The sequence below is a fragment of the Microcebus murinus genome, chromosome 12 (assembly GCF_040939455.1).
Source record: "Microcebus murinus isolate Inina chromosome 12, M.murinus_Inina_mat1.0, whole genome shotgun sequence".
NCBI lineage: Eukaryota > Metazoa > Chordata > Mammalia > Primates > Cheirogaleidae > Microcebus > Microcebus murinus.
The window spans coordinates 72,768,531-72,784,779 of record NC_134115.1 but is presented as its reverse complement, the minus strand read 5'-3'; the positions used below and the strand labels follow the sequence as shown (position 1 = coordinate 72,784,779).

The window sequence follows — 16,249 nt, the reverse complement described above, 5'->3', positions numbered from 1 at the left end:
GTGTTACTTCTTGCAATCTTCTGGGAAGGAGTTTAATACCAAGCCATGTCATGGGAAAGAAGACAGAAGTTAAGAAATACAGATAAAAGAACAGCTCTTCCTTATCAGCTGAGTCTAGTGATTCTAAAATGCGTGTGTGTAAGGGGGTGGCTGTCAGTCAGGTATAAAATCCATATATCCCAATTCGAACTCCTTATCTGTGTGTGTGTGTGTGTGTGTGTATGTGTGTGTGTGTGTGTAAGGGGGTGGCTGTCAGTCAAGGTATAAAATCCATATATCCCAATTCGAACTCCTTATCTGTGTGTGTGTGTGTGTGTGTGTGTATGTGTGTGTGTGTGTGTAAGGGGGTGGCTGTCAGTCAAGGTATAAAATCCATATATCCCAATTCGAACTCCTTATCTGTGTGTGTGTGTGTGTGTGTGTGTGTGTGTGTGTGTAAGGGGGTGGTTGTCAGTCAAGGTATAAAATCCATATATCCCAATTCAAACTCACTATCTTCCTAACCCTCCTCTAATGTTCTTCCACTATCAAGGCATGACGAAGCCCTCACCAGACACCTGCTGCATGCTTTTCTCCTCCCTTTTGCTTTCCTCTCTCCCTGAATCTGTTTGATTTCAAAATCCTCTTGGTTTTACTTGTTGGACGCTTCTGCCCTTGCCCTCCCTCTGGCCCTGCTGCTTTTTGCCAGGACTAACAAATTACACAGGAGCCGCCACTCTCAAAGAAGTCCACACTCCTTTGCTGGGTCTTCTCGACCCTTCATACTGGCTCCTCTGGCTTCCTGCCACCTTTTCCGCCTTCACCCTCGCCCTGTGCTACAAAGGTTTCCGCTCACCCCAGAGGACCTCAGGCGCTTACCAGGTTGTGCCCTGGAGTCCTTATGGCGCAGCCTGGACGGTAGTCAACTGCAGACGGAAGTGCTCACACAGAGCCCAAGAGGCGGGCCGGACGGGGGCGTGGCCTGGGCTGGCCAATAGACGCCCAGAATTCAGGTCACGCGTCCGGCAGGCAGGACTGTTCCCCAGGTAAGACCTGTAGGAGGCGATTTTACCTCACATAAAAGCCCTGAGAGACTGGTAAAAGGAGGGAGGGAAAGAAAATGTTCTTGAACTGAAGGGAGGGCGGGAAGGGGGGGAGGGGGCGGAAGACCCGTGTGGGGCCAAAGCACGGCAGCTCAGAAATTTCTGGAAAACACATCCGTGAGGCCCCGCCAATGTGCAGGAAAGACCCAGAACCAGCGTCCACCTAACTTAATTAGGTGAGAATAGAGAATGTGAAGGGCCCTAGAAAAGCCAGTGGGATTTCAACCCACCAACTAGAAGTTGTATGGATAAACAATCTGAGAAAATATATGAACCACGCTTCCTCTGCGATTTTACTATTAAAAATGTGGTTTTTATGGGAGAGAGTGAGGAAGGGGAGAGAGCTCCTGATGCCTTAGGCTGGTGGGAAGAGATGGGAAGCCAGCCTCAAGATTCACAGTCACCTATGTGTGAATAAGTTTCCTTGTGGAAGCTTATTTCCTCCGCCTTGTGCATAAGAGCCTAGTCCAATTATGGTATGCATTTCCATTTTGGGGGATAGATGCCAGTCAGGAGGTAGCACAAGAGAAATAAAATCTTTCGAAATAGGTGAGGAAAAAAATTCGAGAATTGCTGCAATTCAAAAGTTCATAATTTTAAAATACCTTCTCTCCAACCTTGATTTTGTTTCTTTTCCCCATGTCTTTGATTTTAGAAATAAGGCCATTCATCTTTCTTCCATCCACCCACTGCTATAAGATGGTTTCAAATATCTGTACTGTAATGAAATAAACTTGACCAACGAAATTCTAAGAATGTTTGTAACATACAGTATCCTATTTAAATACTACATATTTAGCATGAATTTCAATGATTGTCTTCAATAGAAAGGTAATTTTTTAAGGTAATTGATGAGAGTGATGAATCTGAAGCTGAAGGAAATATTAGGCTTCAAAAGAAAGGAAAACTGAAAATAAATGCTGACAAAAGTTGAATGAGTAAACTAGGTAGAGTTGTGGTTTTTGTTTTTCTAGAATATTACAGGGGTACTATTGTTTTGGTTACATGAGTTGCTTTTGTACAGTTTGAGTCAAGGTTGTAAGTGTGTCCATCACCCATATAGTAAGCATTGTACCCTTAGGTGTGAATTTACCCATCCCCTCCTCTCTGCTCCCACCTACTTGATTTCTGTTAAATTTTGTACCATACGTACACATACATGTTGATTTAGAAGTTCTAATTTGGTAATGAGTACATATGGTTTTTGTTCTTTCATTCTTGTGATACTTCACTTAAATGGATGGTCTCCAGTTCCATCCAGGTTGTTATAAAGGTATTAGTTCTCCATTTTCTATGGCTGAGTAATACTCCATGGTGTACAAATACTACATTTTATTGATTCCCTCATGTATTTATGGGCCCTTGGGTTATTTCTACATCTTTGTGATTGTGAATTGTGCTGCTATAAACTTTTGAGTGCAAATGTATTTTTTATAAAATGCCTTTTTTTCCTTTGGGAAAATACCCAGTAGTGGGATTGCTGGATGAAATGTTATGTCAATTTTTTAGTTCTTTGAGGTATCTCCATACTACTTTCCATAGAGATTTTACTAATTTGCAGTCCTACCAACAGTGTGTGTTATTTTCTCTCCACATCTGTGCCAGCATCTATTGTTTTGGGACTTTTTGATAAAAGCCATTCTCACTGGAGTTAGCTGATATCTCATTGTGGTTTTGATTTGCATTTCCCTGATGATTAGAGACGTTGAGCATTTTTATATGCTTATTGGTTATTAGTCTGTCGTCTTTTGAAAAGCTTCTGTTCGTGACTTTTGCCCACTTTTTAATGGGGTTGTTTTATAATTTTCTTTTCTTTTCTTTTTCTTTTTTTGCTGATTCACTTGAGTTCTTTGTTGATTCTGGTTATTAGCCCTTTATAAGATGTATAGCATGTAAATATTTTCTCCCATTCTATAGGTTGTCTGTTTGCTCTTTTGATTGTTCCCTTGGCTGTACAGAAGATTTTTATAAGTTTGTTTTTAACTTTTTGAAATGACTTCTAGAATGAGACACAATCAGATAATTTTTTTTCTGTAAGTACAATATCAAGAAATGGAAATTCTAAAATCAATATTTACTTCAAAGATCAATGATACACTGTGTAGAAAAGGCCTAGAAGTGCAATGATTGGAAATATTCTGAAGGAAGGAATCACCAATAAGAAAATGTTATGTAGGCAGTGTTTAAATAGGAGTGAAAGAAGATGGCCACACTATGTATTTCCCACACCCACTGGCACCACAGAATCTAACAATATTAAAGTTAAATCAGATAATAGATTGGGCTCACTTTAATTGGAAAACTTTTTGTAATATCTAAAAATTCTTCTGAGTCATTAATCACATAAAATAATTGTGTTCTGGATTGTTTTAGAAGTTTGCTTTTAGTTTTTTAAATCCAGAAGTTGAGTAATTAAGAATGTTCACTTGATGATAACGGAAAATAGGGATAGATTCATAGCTTATTGATGTAGACCATGTCTTCAGGTCTTCTGAAGTACCTTGACCATAGGTAGGGATATAGGTAAACCTTAAACAAATTTAGAATAATAATGAAACAAAGGCAGGACTATTTGGATTAAAAATGTTTATTTCATTGACTAAAAGCTTATTGATAAACTACTATATGAAAACTAGCTTACATCTGAATTCCCCAAGGCATTTTAAATAACCAGAATACTAAGAATTATTTGATAAACTGGACTCTGCCCTAGATTAACTTCCAAACTGTAATTCCATAGTTCCCACATAAGTGAGAACCAACCTGGACTAATTCAGCATTCTAAATTTTACATATTGTTTCATTAGATGGATTTGTTGATTTCTCAATAACTCATTGACCTAGGAGTAATAATATGCCATAGTTGCTAATTCCAAATGAACTAGCCACCAGGAAATTTGAACTTTAGACTTCTTATTATATTTTCTAAGTAAGAGAATGGGAATAGTTTCCCAAATAGTTTCCCAATGTCTGAAATCCTCCACTGCTTCAGCACAGAATGCTGCCCTTGGATATGCAATTTAAAGACCACTTTAGAAAGATGGTTATTCTGAATACCACTCTGCCAGTCTTATGAACTCCATCCTCTTCTACAAAAAAATGATCACATTAGATGTACTTCAGCCCACCAGTGAACAATTGTGTGGTTTAAACAATATGAGAAAACATACAAACAACTTTATGCCAATATATATTGCTTTCATTTTAGATTGAAAATCATAGTAATATGTTATTTTTATCAATTTTTATCATTCAGAGCCTTTTAAAAAATGAGGTAACCAAAGTTTTGTGATTTAGAGAGATATTCTGCTCTTGGCTTTGCTATTTTGCTAAACATTTAATTTTAATTTTTATATTTCCAGGTGTTGAAATTTGTACTTTTTTCAAAGAAAGAAGATATGTTTTCAGCATTGAAATATTGTGCAATAGACTATTTATATGAGGTAAAGTGTTACTGGATTACTACATATTTACTAATAATTATGATATAGAAAGTGTTATTTGCATTCAAAACAGGTTGAGTATCCCTTATCTAAAATGCTTGGGACCAGAAGTATTTCAGATTTTGGATTTTTTTTTATTTTGGAATATTTGCATATGAATAATGAGATGTCTTAGGGATGGGACCCAATTCTAAACATGTAATTCATTGATGTTTCATATGTACCTTATACACATAGACTGAAAGTAATTTTATATAATATTTTTAATGATTTTGTGCATGAAACAAAGTGTACACTGAACCATCACAAAGCAAAGGTCACACTATCTTAGCCCATGTGGCATCATATTGGTGCTCAAAAAGCTTATGATTTTGTAGCATTTTGGATTTCAAATTTTTGAATTAGGGATGCTTAACCTGTATATGATAATTTTGCCATAATCTTGAGATTGATCCTTAGTCTAATTACTTTTAGATTTATTTAAAATTACTTTCCACATTTAATATACCTTAAAATGCTACTTTGGGGAGGAAATTGTTAAGTTAAAATAATTAAACAATTAAAATCAAACAATTAAAATGAATCTAAAGCTGTCAGGAGAAAAAACTTGAAACACTTGGCAAGTTTGGGGTGGTTTTATTAAAAGTCTTTCTTGATCTTTCTTGAAAGGAGTAGAGAAAAAGAAATTCCAGTTATCTTTATGATAAGAATAGCATGTGTTGAATACTTACTATGGGCCAGATATTATCCTTTGTTCTATGTACATGATGGATTAAAAATGTAATAAAATGACATAAAAAAATCACATAAGTCCTTCAAGAATGAAAAAAAGCAATATAAAAATAAATAAATAAAAATAAAATGTCAGAGCTAAGATTCAAGTCCAGGCACACTTTAAAAACTAAGTAAAATAGTTGTCAGACAACAGTTCATTGTTCTTAATGATCTTAGTTGACAAATGAAATTTTTGTTTGCTTTATAACATTGACCCCATCTGCCAGGGGAAAAAATTACTACAATATAACTAAAACTGTGTTATATTTCACAAGAAATAAGAAAGACATACAGACATCTTCAGGTTTTATTATTCCCTCATAACAGAGAGAAGGAAACAAATGTGCAGTTGTGAGATAAACATGGTAGACAATCAAAAGTCATTGTAACACAAACACATTTATGAATATAGTGTTCACTTGCAAAATTAGTCTGTATTCAGACATCCTCAAACTTAACTTTTGCCCATGTATCTTAGTTTCTTGCTGGTGTATCATACCCCATGGTATAATACAAATATGATACTAATTAATGGCAAATCTTGCAAAAGATGTAGGACTTTGTAAAATTTATGAAAACAGTATTGAAGAACCACTCAAATAACAAGTAAAGCTGTTATCAAATGAAGATCTTACAAAATTAGATCAGTTAATAGACAAGAGGAAGAGAACAGTTTGCATATGGAAAGTCAGAGAATGGCCGGGCACAGTGGCTCACGCTTGTAATCCTAGCACTCTGGGAGGCCCAAGCAGGCGGTATCGCTCAAGCTCAGGAGTTTGAAACCAGCATGAGCAAGAGTGAGACCCCATCTCTACTAAAAATAGAAAGAAATTAATTGGCCAACTAAAAATATATATATATAAAAAATTAGCCGGGCATAGTGGCACATGCCCATAGTCCCAGCTACTCAGGAGGCTGAGGCAGAAGGATTGCTTAAGCCCAGGAGTTTGAGGTTGCTGTGAGCTAGGCTGACACCACTGCACTCTAGCCTAGGCAACAGAGTGAAACTCTGTCTCAAAAAAAAAAAAGAAAGAAAGAAAAAAGAAAGAGTCAGAGAAGGCTTGGGAAAATCCTCAAATATTTTCTAAAATATCTTTTTCATGATCAAAGGTAAAGTAATGACCTAATATCATGCATATCATCTTATAAAACATTTTGTGGGAAAATTATGACCAAAAGAGTAATTATAATTACAAGCTAATTATAAATGAAATTTTGTTATGTATAAAACTTACTTTTTATAACTCTAATTCATTTTTTAGATAAAGTACTAACCGCGCTTTTTTTTCCCTATTCACTATGAATCTTTGGTCTTCATTTGATATAAATTATGTTAAGTGATCTTTTTCTCTTTACTGTTATTCTTGGAGAATGATAACTTCTTAGTTAATATGTTATAACACCTTCAGCAAACATAAAAGTCTTGGGAAATAATACAAGAAACTATCATTTGTCCAAATACATAGAATAATGAACTCTGTGGGAAGGTACAGTCACTGGGGCAAGGTGTCTTAGAAGAGCTATTGCTTAAGATGGTCCTTGAAACAAGAGTAGGATTTTGATACAGAAAAATAGCAGGGCATTTTCAGAGATACGCTGTAGACCACAGTGTAAATGACTGCCAAAGGTTGAGGGGGGCTAGTGAAGAGACTAGTTAGAGTAATGGGATATAAAGTTGGAAAGTAAAGGCAGAGCCAAATTAGAGAGAACTTTGATTTACAAATGTATTTAACTAATTTAGCATTCCTTAAAAGAAACAGTTTTATTTATTAGATATATTTTGTAATTAGAAATCTATTTACTGTTTGTAACAACTGAAATAATGCAGATATAGAAAGCAAAAGTTATGACAGCCACATTATATGGTTTAGTGAGAAAAAGCATGTTGCTAAAGTATATAAATGATATGATCTCATTTTTTGTCATGACCATACACACACTTTTTAGCCCAACCCAGAGAAAAAATATCTGTAGGAGAATACATTAAACTATTACTGATATTACTAGAGACCTTGACTTTTTCAGTTACGTGGTTCTGTGTTAGCGGATACAGGCATACCTTAAAGATAATTGTTGGTTCAGTTCCAACCACCACAATAAAACAAATACTGCACTAAGCAAGTTACCTAAAATATTTGGTTTCCCAGTGTATATAAAAGCTATGTTTACACTATAATGTGGTCTATTAAGTGTGCAATAGCATTATGTCTAAAATAACAACGTGCATAACTTAATTTAAAATACTTTGTTGCTAAAAAATGCTAAGGAACATATACACCTTCAGGCAATTATAGTTTTTTACTGGTGGAGTGTCTTGGCTCAGAGTTGACAGCTGCTGACTGATCAGAGAGTGGTGATTGCCGAGGATTGAGGTGGCTGTGGCAATTTCTTGAAAAAAAAAGACAGCAAAGAGGTTTGCCACATCAATTGATACTGCCTTTCACAAAAGATTTCTCTGTAGTATGTGATGTTTTTGATACCATTTTATCCACAGGACTTCTTTTAAAACTGGAGTCAATCCTCTCAAACCCTGCCACTGCTTTATCAACTAAGTTTATGTAATAATCTATAAATCCTTTGTTGTCTTTACAATAATGTTCACCATATCTTCACCAGGAGTAGATTCTATCTCAAGAAACCACTTTCTTTGCTCATCCATAAGAAGCAGATCCTCATTCATTCAAATCATGAACTTACAGCAATTGAGTCACATCTTCAGGCTCCGCTTCTAGTTCTAGTTTGCTTGCTATTTCCGTCACCTCTGAAGTTACTTCCTTCACTGAAGTCTTGAGCCTCTCAAAATCATCCATGAGGGGTGGAATCAACTTCTTCAAAACTCCTGTTAATGTTGATATTTTTACCTCCTCCCATGAATCATGAATGTTCTTAATGGCATCTAGAATGGTTAATCCTTTCCAGAAGGTTTTCAATTTACTTTGCCTAGATCCATCAGAGAAGTCATTATCTATGATAGCTGTAGCCTTATGAAATGTATTTATTAAATAATAAGACTTCAAAGTTGAAATGACTCTTTGCTCTATGGACTACAGAATGTTATATTAGCAGGTATGAAAACAACATTCATGTCCTTGTACGTATTCCATCAGTTCTCTTGATTAACAAGGTGCATTGTCAATGAGCAGTGATATTTTGAAAGGAATCTTTTTCCTGAGCAGTACATCTCAATAATGGGCTTAAAATGTTCAGTAAATCATGATGTAAACAGATGTATTGTCATCCAGTATTTTTTGTTCCACTTTTGTTCTACACAGGCAGAGTATATTTAGCATAATTCTTCAGGGCCCTAGGATTTTTGGAATGGTAAGTGGATATCGGCTTCAACTTAAAGTCACCAGCTTCATTAGCCCCTAACAAAATAGTCAGCCTGTCCTTTGAAGCTTTGAAGCTGGGCATCAACTTCTGTCTAGCTATGAAAGTCCTAGATGGCATCTTCTTCCAATGGAAGGCTGTTTTGTCAAACCACACACATTTATCAATTAAGTTCACCATCTTATATGTGCCCCAAAACAATTACAATAGTAACATCAAAGATCACTGATCACCATAACAGATGTAATAATATTGAAAAACTTTGCAGTGTTGAGATAATTACCAAAATATGACACAGACACATGAAGTAAGTACATGCTATTGAAAAAATGCAGCTGATAGACTTTTTCCATGCAGGATTGCCACAAACCTTCAATTTGTAAAAAATATAGTATAAGTTTAAAAGAATAGAGAATTTTAATATTATGAACATTGATAAATAGTATATGTTTAAAGATTTTATTATCTTTCTTATGTAGAACGTAGTTAGAAAGAAGTTTTACAGAGATGCTTTATCACTTCGAATCCCTTCATGTTTATATCAAGATGAAAACTGTCATGCAGGACTTACTGACCAAAGATTTAGGAGGCCATGGACAAGAGGTATGTATGTTTTTATTTCTCAAAAATCTGTTTTAAAGTTTATTTCAGAGTTTAACACAGTAAATTTTTAAGAAAATGGTTCAGGCTTACACTCGTAATCCTAGAACTTGAGGAGGTTGAGGTGGGAGAATTGCTTGAAGCCAGGAGTTCAAGACCAAACTGAGCAAGACCCCATCTCTACAGAAAATACAAAAATTAGCCGGGCATGGTGGCACGCACTTGTAGTCCCAGCTACTTGGAAGGCTGAGGCAGGAGGATCCCTTAAGCCCAGGAGTATGACGACGTTGCAGTGAGCTATGATGATGCCACTGCACTCTAGCCAGGTTGACAGAGGGAAACTCTGGAAAGAAAGAAAGAAAGAAAGAGAGAGGGGGTGGGAGGGAGGGAGGGAGGGAGGGAGGGAGAGAGAGAGAGAGAGAGAGAGAGAGAGAGAGAGAGAGAGAGAGAAAGAAAGAAAGAAAGAAAGAAAGAAAGAAAGAAAGAAAGAAAGAAAGAAAGAAAGAAAGAAAGAAAGAAAGAAAGAAAGAAAGAAAGAAAGAAAGAAAAAGAAAAAAAATAGGGGGTGGGGGCGAGGAAGGAAAGAAAAGAAAGAAAGGGAGAAAGAAAAGGAAAGAAAATGCAATAATTGTTAAAAACTGATTGCATTTATTCATACTAGAATTCCAAAAAGTTTACAAGTTAATATTTTTATTACAGAACTCAGGTAACTACATAAGAAATCAGAAAGCTTATACTGGATATAAATAGAATAAATAAAAGATATGTACATGATGAAGTCTTAAGATAATCTAAAATTGTAAACATTTGTTGTATTATGATAGGATTTTTCTTTACTATCTGAGGGCAACTTTAAGTTGTAATGATACATTGAATATAAAATAATAATTATTACTACTATTTGAGACAGTCTCCCTTTGTCGCCCTGGCTAGAGTGCAGTGGTGTCATCATAGCTCACTGCAACCTCATACTCCTGGACTCAAGCAATCCTCCTGCCTTAGCCTCCCAAGTAGCTAGGACTACAGGCATGCACCACCACACCTGGCTGATTTTCCTATTTTTTGTAGAGACGGGGTCTTGCTCTTGCTCAGGCTGGTCTTAAATTCCTGCCCTCAAGCTATCCTCCTGCCTCTGCCTCCCAGAGTGCTAGGATTACAGGCATGAGCCACTGTGCCTGGGCAAAATTATTTTTAAACATATATGTATGCTTCTGTCAAGTCATAGACTGAGAAAGAGGTAGCTTCCTTGGAAAAGTCACATCTGTTAATAACATTTATTTGGTATGTGTTATATACCAAACACTGTTATGGATGGGTACTAAGGACATAGTTACCAGTAAGACATAGAAATAGTCCCTGCCCTCAGGATTTTCATACTGGTAAGGAGGACACAGCAATAAAGCCACTAAATATCTGATATTGATAAATGTATAGTGAAGACATAATGATGTAATATGATATACATTTTAGGAGTAGGGAGTGCTATTTCTTAAGATGGTTAGGGAAACGTCTCTATGAAGAGGTAGACATTTTGAGATCTGAATGATGAGAAAACAACTGTGAAAAGATACGGGGGAAAACAAATTCAAAGTTCCTGAGTCAGGAGATAAGGACCAGAAAATTAGACTATTGTGACTGGGTAATGGAAAAGGGGAGATCTGACAAATAGGCAGTTTTTGTATGATATAAGGCTTTTTAGGCCATAACATGGAGTGATTTATTTATTTATTTATTTGTATTATGGCTGCAATAGACTATGTCCCTCCCAAATTCATTTGAAACCTAATCCCTATGTGATGGTATTTGGAGGTGGGGACTTTGGGAGGTAACTAGTACATGAGGATGGAGCCCTTGTGGATATAAATGGGATTAGTACCTTCGTAAAACAGAGTTCAAAGAGTTCCCTTGATCTTTCTGCCATGTGAGGACAGTTAGAAGATGGCTATCTATGAACTAAGAAGTGAGTCTTCACCAGACTCTGTATCTGCCAGCACCTTGATCTTGGATTTCCCAGCCTTACCACCCAGAGCTGTGAGAAATAAATTGTTGTTTGAGGCACCCAGTCTATGGTATTTTTGTTGTAGCAGCCAAAGTGACTAAGACAATTGCTGATATGGGGAGTCATTGGACAATTTTAAGAAAGGGAATGACATAGCTTGATTTATCCTTTAGAATCATAATTCTGATTGTCTGGAGGATGGAAAAGATGGGCATTGGGAGTCAAGAGTAGAAACTGAGAAATCAATCAGGTAGCTATTATAGCAGTCCAGAATTTGGACTAGGTGAATCTAGACTTTAGATAAAAGATGATGGTGACTCAGACTAGGTTTATAATAATGGAAATGTGAGAAGTTGTTAAAACTGAGATTATTTTAGAAGTCCAGCCAATAGTGAGGGAGTTAAAAAATGAAAGAATGAAGAATTTCTTCTAGGTTTTTGACTTGAGCAACTGGGTAGATGATGGTGCCATTTCCTAAGATAAGGAAAGGCTCATGGAGAAGCAAATTTGTGGCCAGAGTCAATAGCTCTGCTTTGGGCAGATTATTAGGCATCTAAATGGGGACATTAAGAAGGCAATTGGTTATATTAATCTTGAGCACAGCTGTGCAGGACAATTCTCTGGATGGCTTGGGCCAACCTATTCTCTGCCTTTCTCACTTGTAATTCTTAAGGATAACTATAAAATATGCAGGGGATGTGACATAATGAGATAAAGGAGGAACTGGCCAGAACAGCCCAGGCTCTGTTTCTTTTGCCTCCTTGAAATAGGATGTCCTTCAGTGTTTTAGCCAAGCATGTCCTATAACCCTGAAATATAAAACTCAGGGTGGGCTTCTTTCTGGGGTCCCCCAGCTGCTGTGCAAGTGGGGCACATGAAGACAAGACTCCATCCACCCTGGTTAGCTTTCCTGAGCCTTAAGGGACTGGCTTACAGTGAACACTAGGCTTCTCTTGTCCCTTGCTGCCTATCTGTAAGTAATAAATCTGCTTCATGTGACTTGTTTTATGTTTTGTTTCACTGTACTCTGACAAGTTGATAACCAGTTCACAGTGAACCTGCTTTATGAGCTAGAATTTCAAATTGGAGTTCTTAGTATGTAGATTTCACATATACTGCTGATACTGAATAAAGTCACTGAGAACATAAGTATAGGTAGAGCAGAGAGTCTAGGACAAAGCCCTGGAACACTCCAACAGTCAAAAGTCTGACATAAAAGGAGGAATCAACTAACAAGAGAGGTAGGGAAACCAGATGAGTATGGTGGTATAGAATTCTACAAGGAAGAAGTAGTCAAATGCACTGGCTCCTGTTAAAAGTCAAGTAAGATAAGGATAGTGAGTTGACCATTAGCTTGATTGAATATAGGTCATTATAACCTTAGGAAGAGTCTCTCTGGAATATTGATTCTGAATATGATTTGAATATGGTTTGGAGTATGTAGGAGTATGATTGGAATATGACTGGAGTATGTTGAGAAGAAAATGGGAAGTGAGGAAGTGAAAGTGAATTTGGACAACTCTTGAGGAATTCTGCTATGAAGGATAATTTTTTAATGAGGCACTAGCTAAAGGGAGAAATGGGGAAAAGAGAGTTTTTGTTTTTGTTTTTGCTTTAGATGTGTGATTTCTTTAAAATGTGTGACAAGAAGGGAGACTATAAAATGTTTGTTTGCCAATGGAAATGATTATGGTCAAAAGAGAGTATGATGATGCAGGAAAGAAAAAGGATAACTTAGAAGTAAAGGAGGATAGGATCAAGAGCAAAATTAGAGAAGGTGGTATTCAATAGGAGCCACAGTAGTTCTTCCCTTGTATAGAAAGAAAGATAGGATTTGTAAGTACTTAAGCCAGTAGGTTGGTAGAATTGGTGGTGGAAGATGAGGTAGCTCTTCTCTATTTATGTCAATTTTCTATGTGAAGGCAAGGTCATAGACTGAAATTGAATAGGGGGATTAGCATCGAAGATTTGAGGGGTGAATGTGTGAATAGCTATATTAAAGAGCAAGAAAGCCAGTTCTATTAGGGAGTATACTATTTTCATCTGTTAATGTTGGATGGTCATTTGAAATTTATGATCATAATCTTAAATGAATTCATTCAGCATACCTGGGTGATTTTTTTTCCAATAATTTTCAACTGTTCTAGTGTACACAAAGTGGAGAGCTGGGGTTTTCCTAAGTTAGTACAAGGCAAAGAAAGGCAAAGAAATCAAGAATCTTTGTAAAGCAGTGATTATGGGATTGGCCATGGAATCTAAATTGTCCTAAGCATTTACATGTCTCATCACACTTAATCTTTACAACATCACTATGAAAAAGCTATTATTTCTAATTTATACATAAGAAAACAGAGGTATGAAAAGTTTAAGAGATTTACCCAAGACCATATAGTTAATAAGCAGCAGTTTAAGAATTAGAATCTAGGCAGAATAGTTCTAGAACCTGTACTCTTAGGCACTCAACTTTCATAATTTTTCTGTGAGGTACAGACTCAGATGTTAATGACTTGTTCAATGTAAAAAAAAAAAAAACTAGTAAGAAGTAACACTGATGGTATTATAGAATAGTCTGACTTTGATTCTACTGGTGGTCAAGTACTCAGTTGCTTGTTCTGACACTAGTATTTGACATGGTCTCTCTCCTTAAGGAATCTCCTTAAGGAATCAAGGGTCTAATTTGAAAGACAACCCATAGATACATAAAATTTTAAATAGAAGATTGTACATGGTTAGGTACCAGAGTGCTACTGACAATATTATGGCCTTCCAAAAGGAATATATCAGAGTGAGCTGGAATGATTAATAAAAACTTTATGAGGCATAGCATGAGCTGTTGAACATGACTATCTGGGATGGCAGTGCTGTATAAGCAAAAGAGAACGTGTAAAATGAGGGTGGTGTGTTCGGGTGATATTGTTCTGATTGTAGTTTTTGATTTTGAAGGTGGGATAGGTGGATAATAATAAGGATGATTTTTTAAATATTTGGAACCAGGTATCATTTCAAAAAATTACATTTATGGACAAATAAAGATAACACCATAATGTAAAAGGTGAATGTTTGTCTTCCTTGTATTAAGTGTAAAAGAAAATTCTAAAAGCTAATGTTTATCATGCTCCTTTCTAGTCTCAGCTGTTCCGATTCGGGGAATGACAGACACCTCAATCTTGGATCAATGGAAAGCAAGTCTCTTTGTGGAGGATTTCCTTGAGAAGTATGTGTGTTTAACCTCAAATTTCCCTTTTATATCTAGAAGAAGATAAACAGTAAGTTCTCCAGGCACCTTGAGGGGGAAAATCCCTTCCTTTATTTCCTCAAAGATTTTCTTCTTTTACCCAAAGAGAAAGCCCTAATTTGAACCAAATAAAAGAGGCTAGGCCGGGCACGGTGGCTCACGCCTGTAATCCTAGCACTCTGAGAGGCCGAGGCGGGCGGATTGCTTGAGGTTGGGAGTTCAAAACCAGCCGGAGCAAGAGCGAGACCCCCGTCTCTACTATAAATAGAAAGAAATTAATTGGCCAACTAATATATATATAGAAAAAATTAGCCGGGCATGGTGGCGCATGCCTGTAGTCTCAGCTTCTCGGGAGGCTGAGGCAGGAGGATCGCTTGAGCCCAGGAGTTTGAAGTTGCTGTGAGCTAGGCTGATGCCACCGCACTCACTCTAGCCTAGGCAACAAAGCGAGACTCTGTCTCCAAAAAAAAAAAAAAAAAAAAGAGGCTAATAGAAGTGATTAATATCTTGTTTTTATCCTTCCTTCATTTACCATATCTTTACTGTTCTCTATGCATTTGTGTCACAAAGGAAACAAAGAAATAAAGTAATTATTATGATTTTAATAAAAAAATAAACTTTCTGTAGAAAGTGTCTATAGAAAGTCCTTTATATTAAAATCAGTCTTTCTTCCTGTAGTATAAATGCAGATTTAAGGCTATTTTCTAATGTATTTGGTCAAAACATTATTTATTATTAGTTTAGTCACTCATCAAATATTTATTGAGTACCATCCTGTGTGTTGGATACAGGATACAAAAATGAGTAATGAGGCAGAGTGGAGCAAAAGAAGCCTTAGACTCTGATATATTGTGGAACTGCCTTACCAGCCATGAACTGTTGCCCTCCAGATTTTTTGTGTGTGTTTAAGTCATTATTAATGTCTATTTTGTCTCAGCCAGTAAATTTTAATTTTAATAGTCTCTACCTTCAAAGAACACAAGAAAACAGGGAATAGAACTTGATAAATAAATAATTACAATACAATGTGTGAAGCATAATGACAGGGTTAGGCACACAGAGCATAATATTAGGAAGAACATCTAACCCCTTCTACATTGTTGATGTAGACATAAATTCACAATTTCAGTCGAAATGTAAAAACTTACTCGGTTGCTTCACTTCATGCACAAAGTGCTCATCAGATTTAGAAAGGATTTCATCATTCACATTTTCAAGTTTAATTTAAGTTTTTTTTTTGTTTTTTTTTGAGACAGAGTCTTGCTTTGTTGCCCAGGCTAGAGTGAGTGCCGTGGTGTCAGCCTAGCTCACAGCAACCTCAAACTCCTGGGCTCAAGCAATCCTTCTGCCTCAGCCTCCCGAGTAGCTGGGACTACAGGCATGCACCACCATGCCCGGCTAATTTTTTCTATATATATTAGTTGGCCAATTAATTTCTTTCTATTTATAGTAGAGACGGGGGTCTCACTCTTGCTCAGGCTGGTTTCGAACTCCTGACCTCGAGCAATCTGCCCACCTCGGCCTCCCAAAGAGCTAGGATTACAGGCGTGAGCCACCGCGCCCGGCCCATAATTTAAGTTTTAATTAAAGCTTTAATTTAAGTTTTCTCTAGTTGTGCTTAAAAGAAACAAAAAGCCATTTAAATGTGTGTAGACCCTAGATACAGTGAAGCCCAATGTATCATTTCTGTCATCTAGGAATTTAAAAGTCAAATTAGGAAGATAATATATAAACATAGAAAAAATAACAATGCACAAATTAAATGATAAAATAACCAACATCAGAT

At 36.5% G+C, this 16,249-nt stretch overlaps 1 protein-coding gene across 1 annotated transcript in view; it reads left to right on the top strand.

Annotated features, from left to right (window-relative positions):
- Positions 1-4,480: 4,480 nt before the first annotated feature.
- Positions 4,481-16,249, top strand: part of SHOC1 (shortage in chiasmata 1) — an 81,282-nt gene continuing 69,513 nt past the window's right edge. Inside the window, exons 1-3 of the mRNA XM_076008431.1 lie at positions 4,481-4,525; positions 9,109-9,232; positions 14,355-14,442. Of these exons, the coding sequence (XP_075864546.1) occupies positions 4,481-4,525; positions 9,109-9,232; positions 14,355-14,442 (257 nt within the window). The remainder of the gene's footprint in view (positions 4,526-9,108; positions 9,233-14,354; positions 14,443-16,249) is intronic.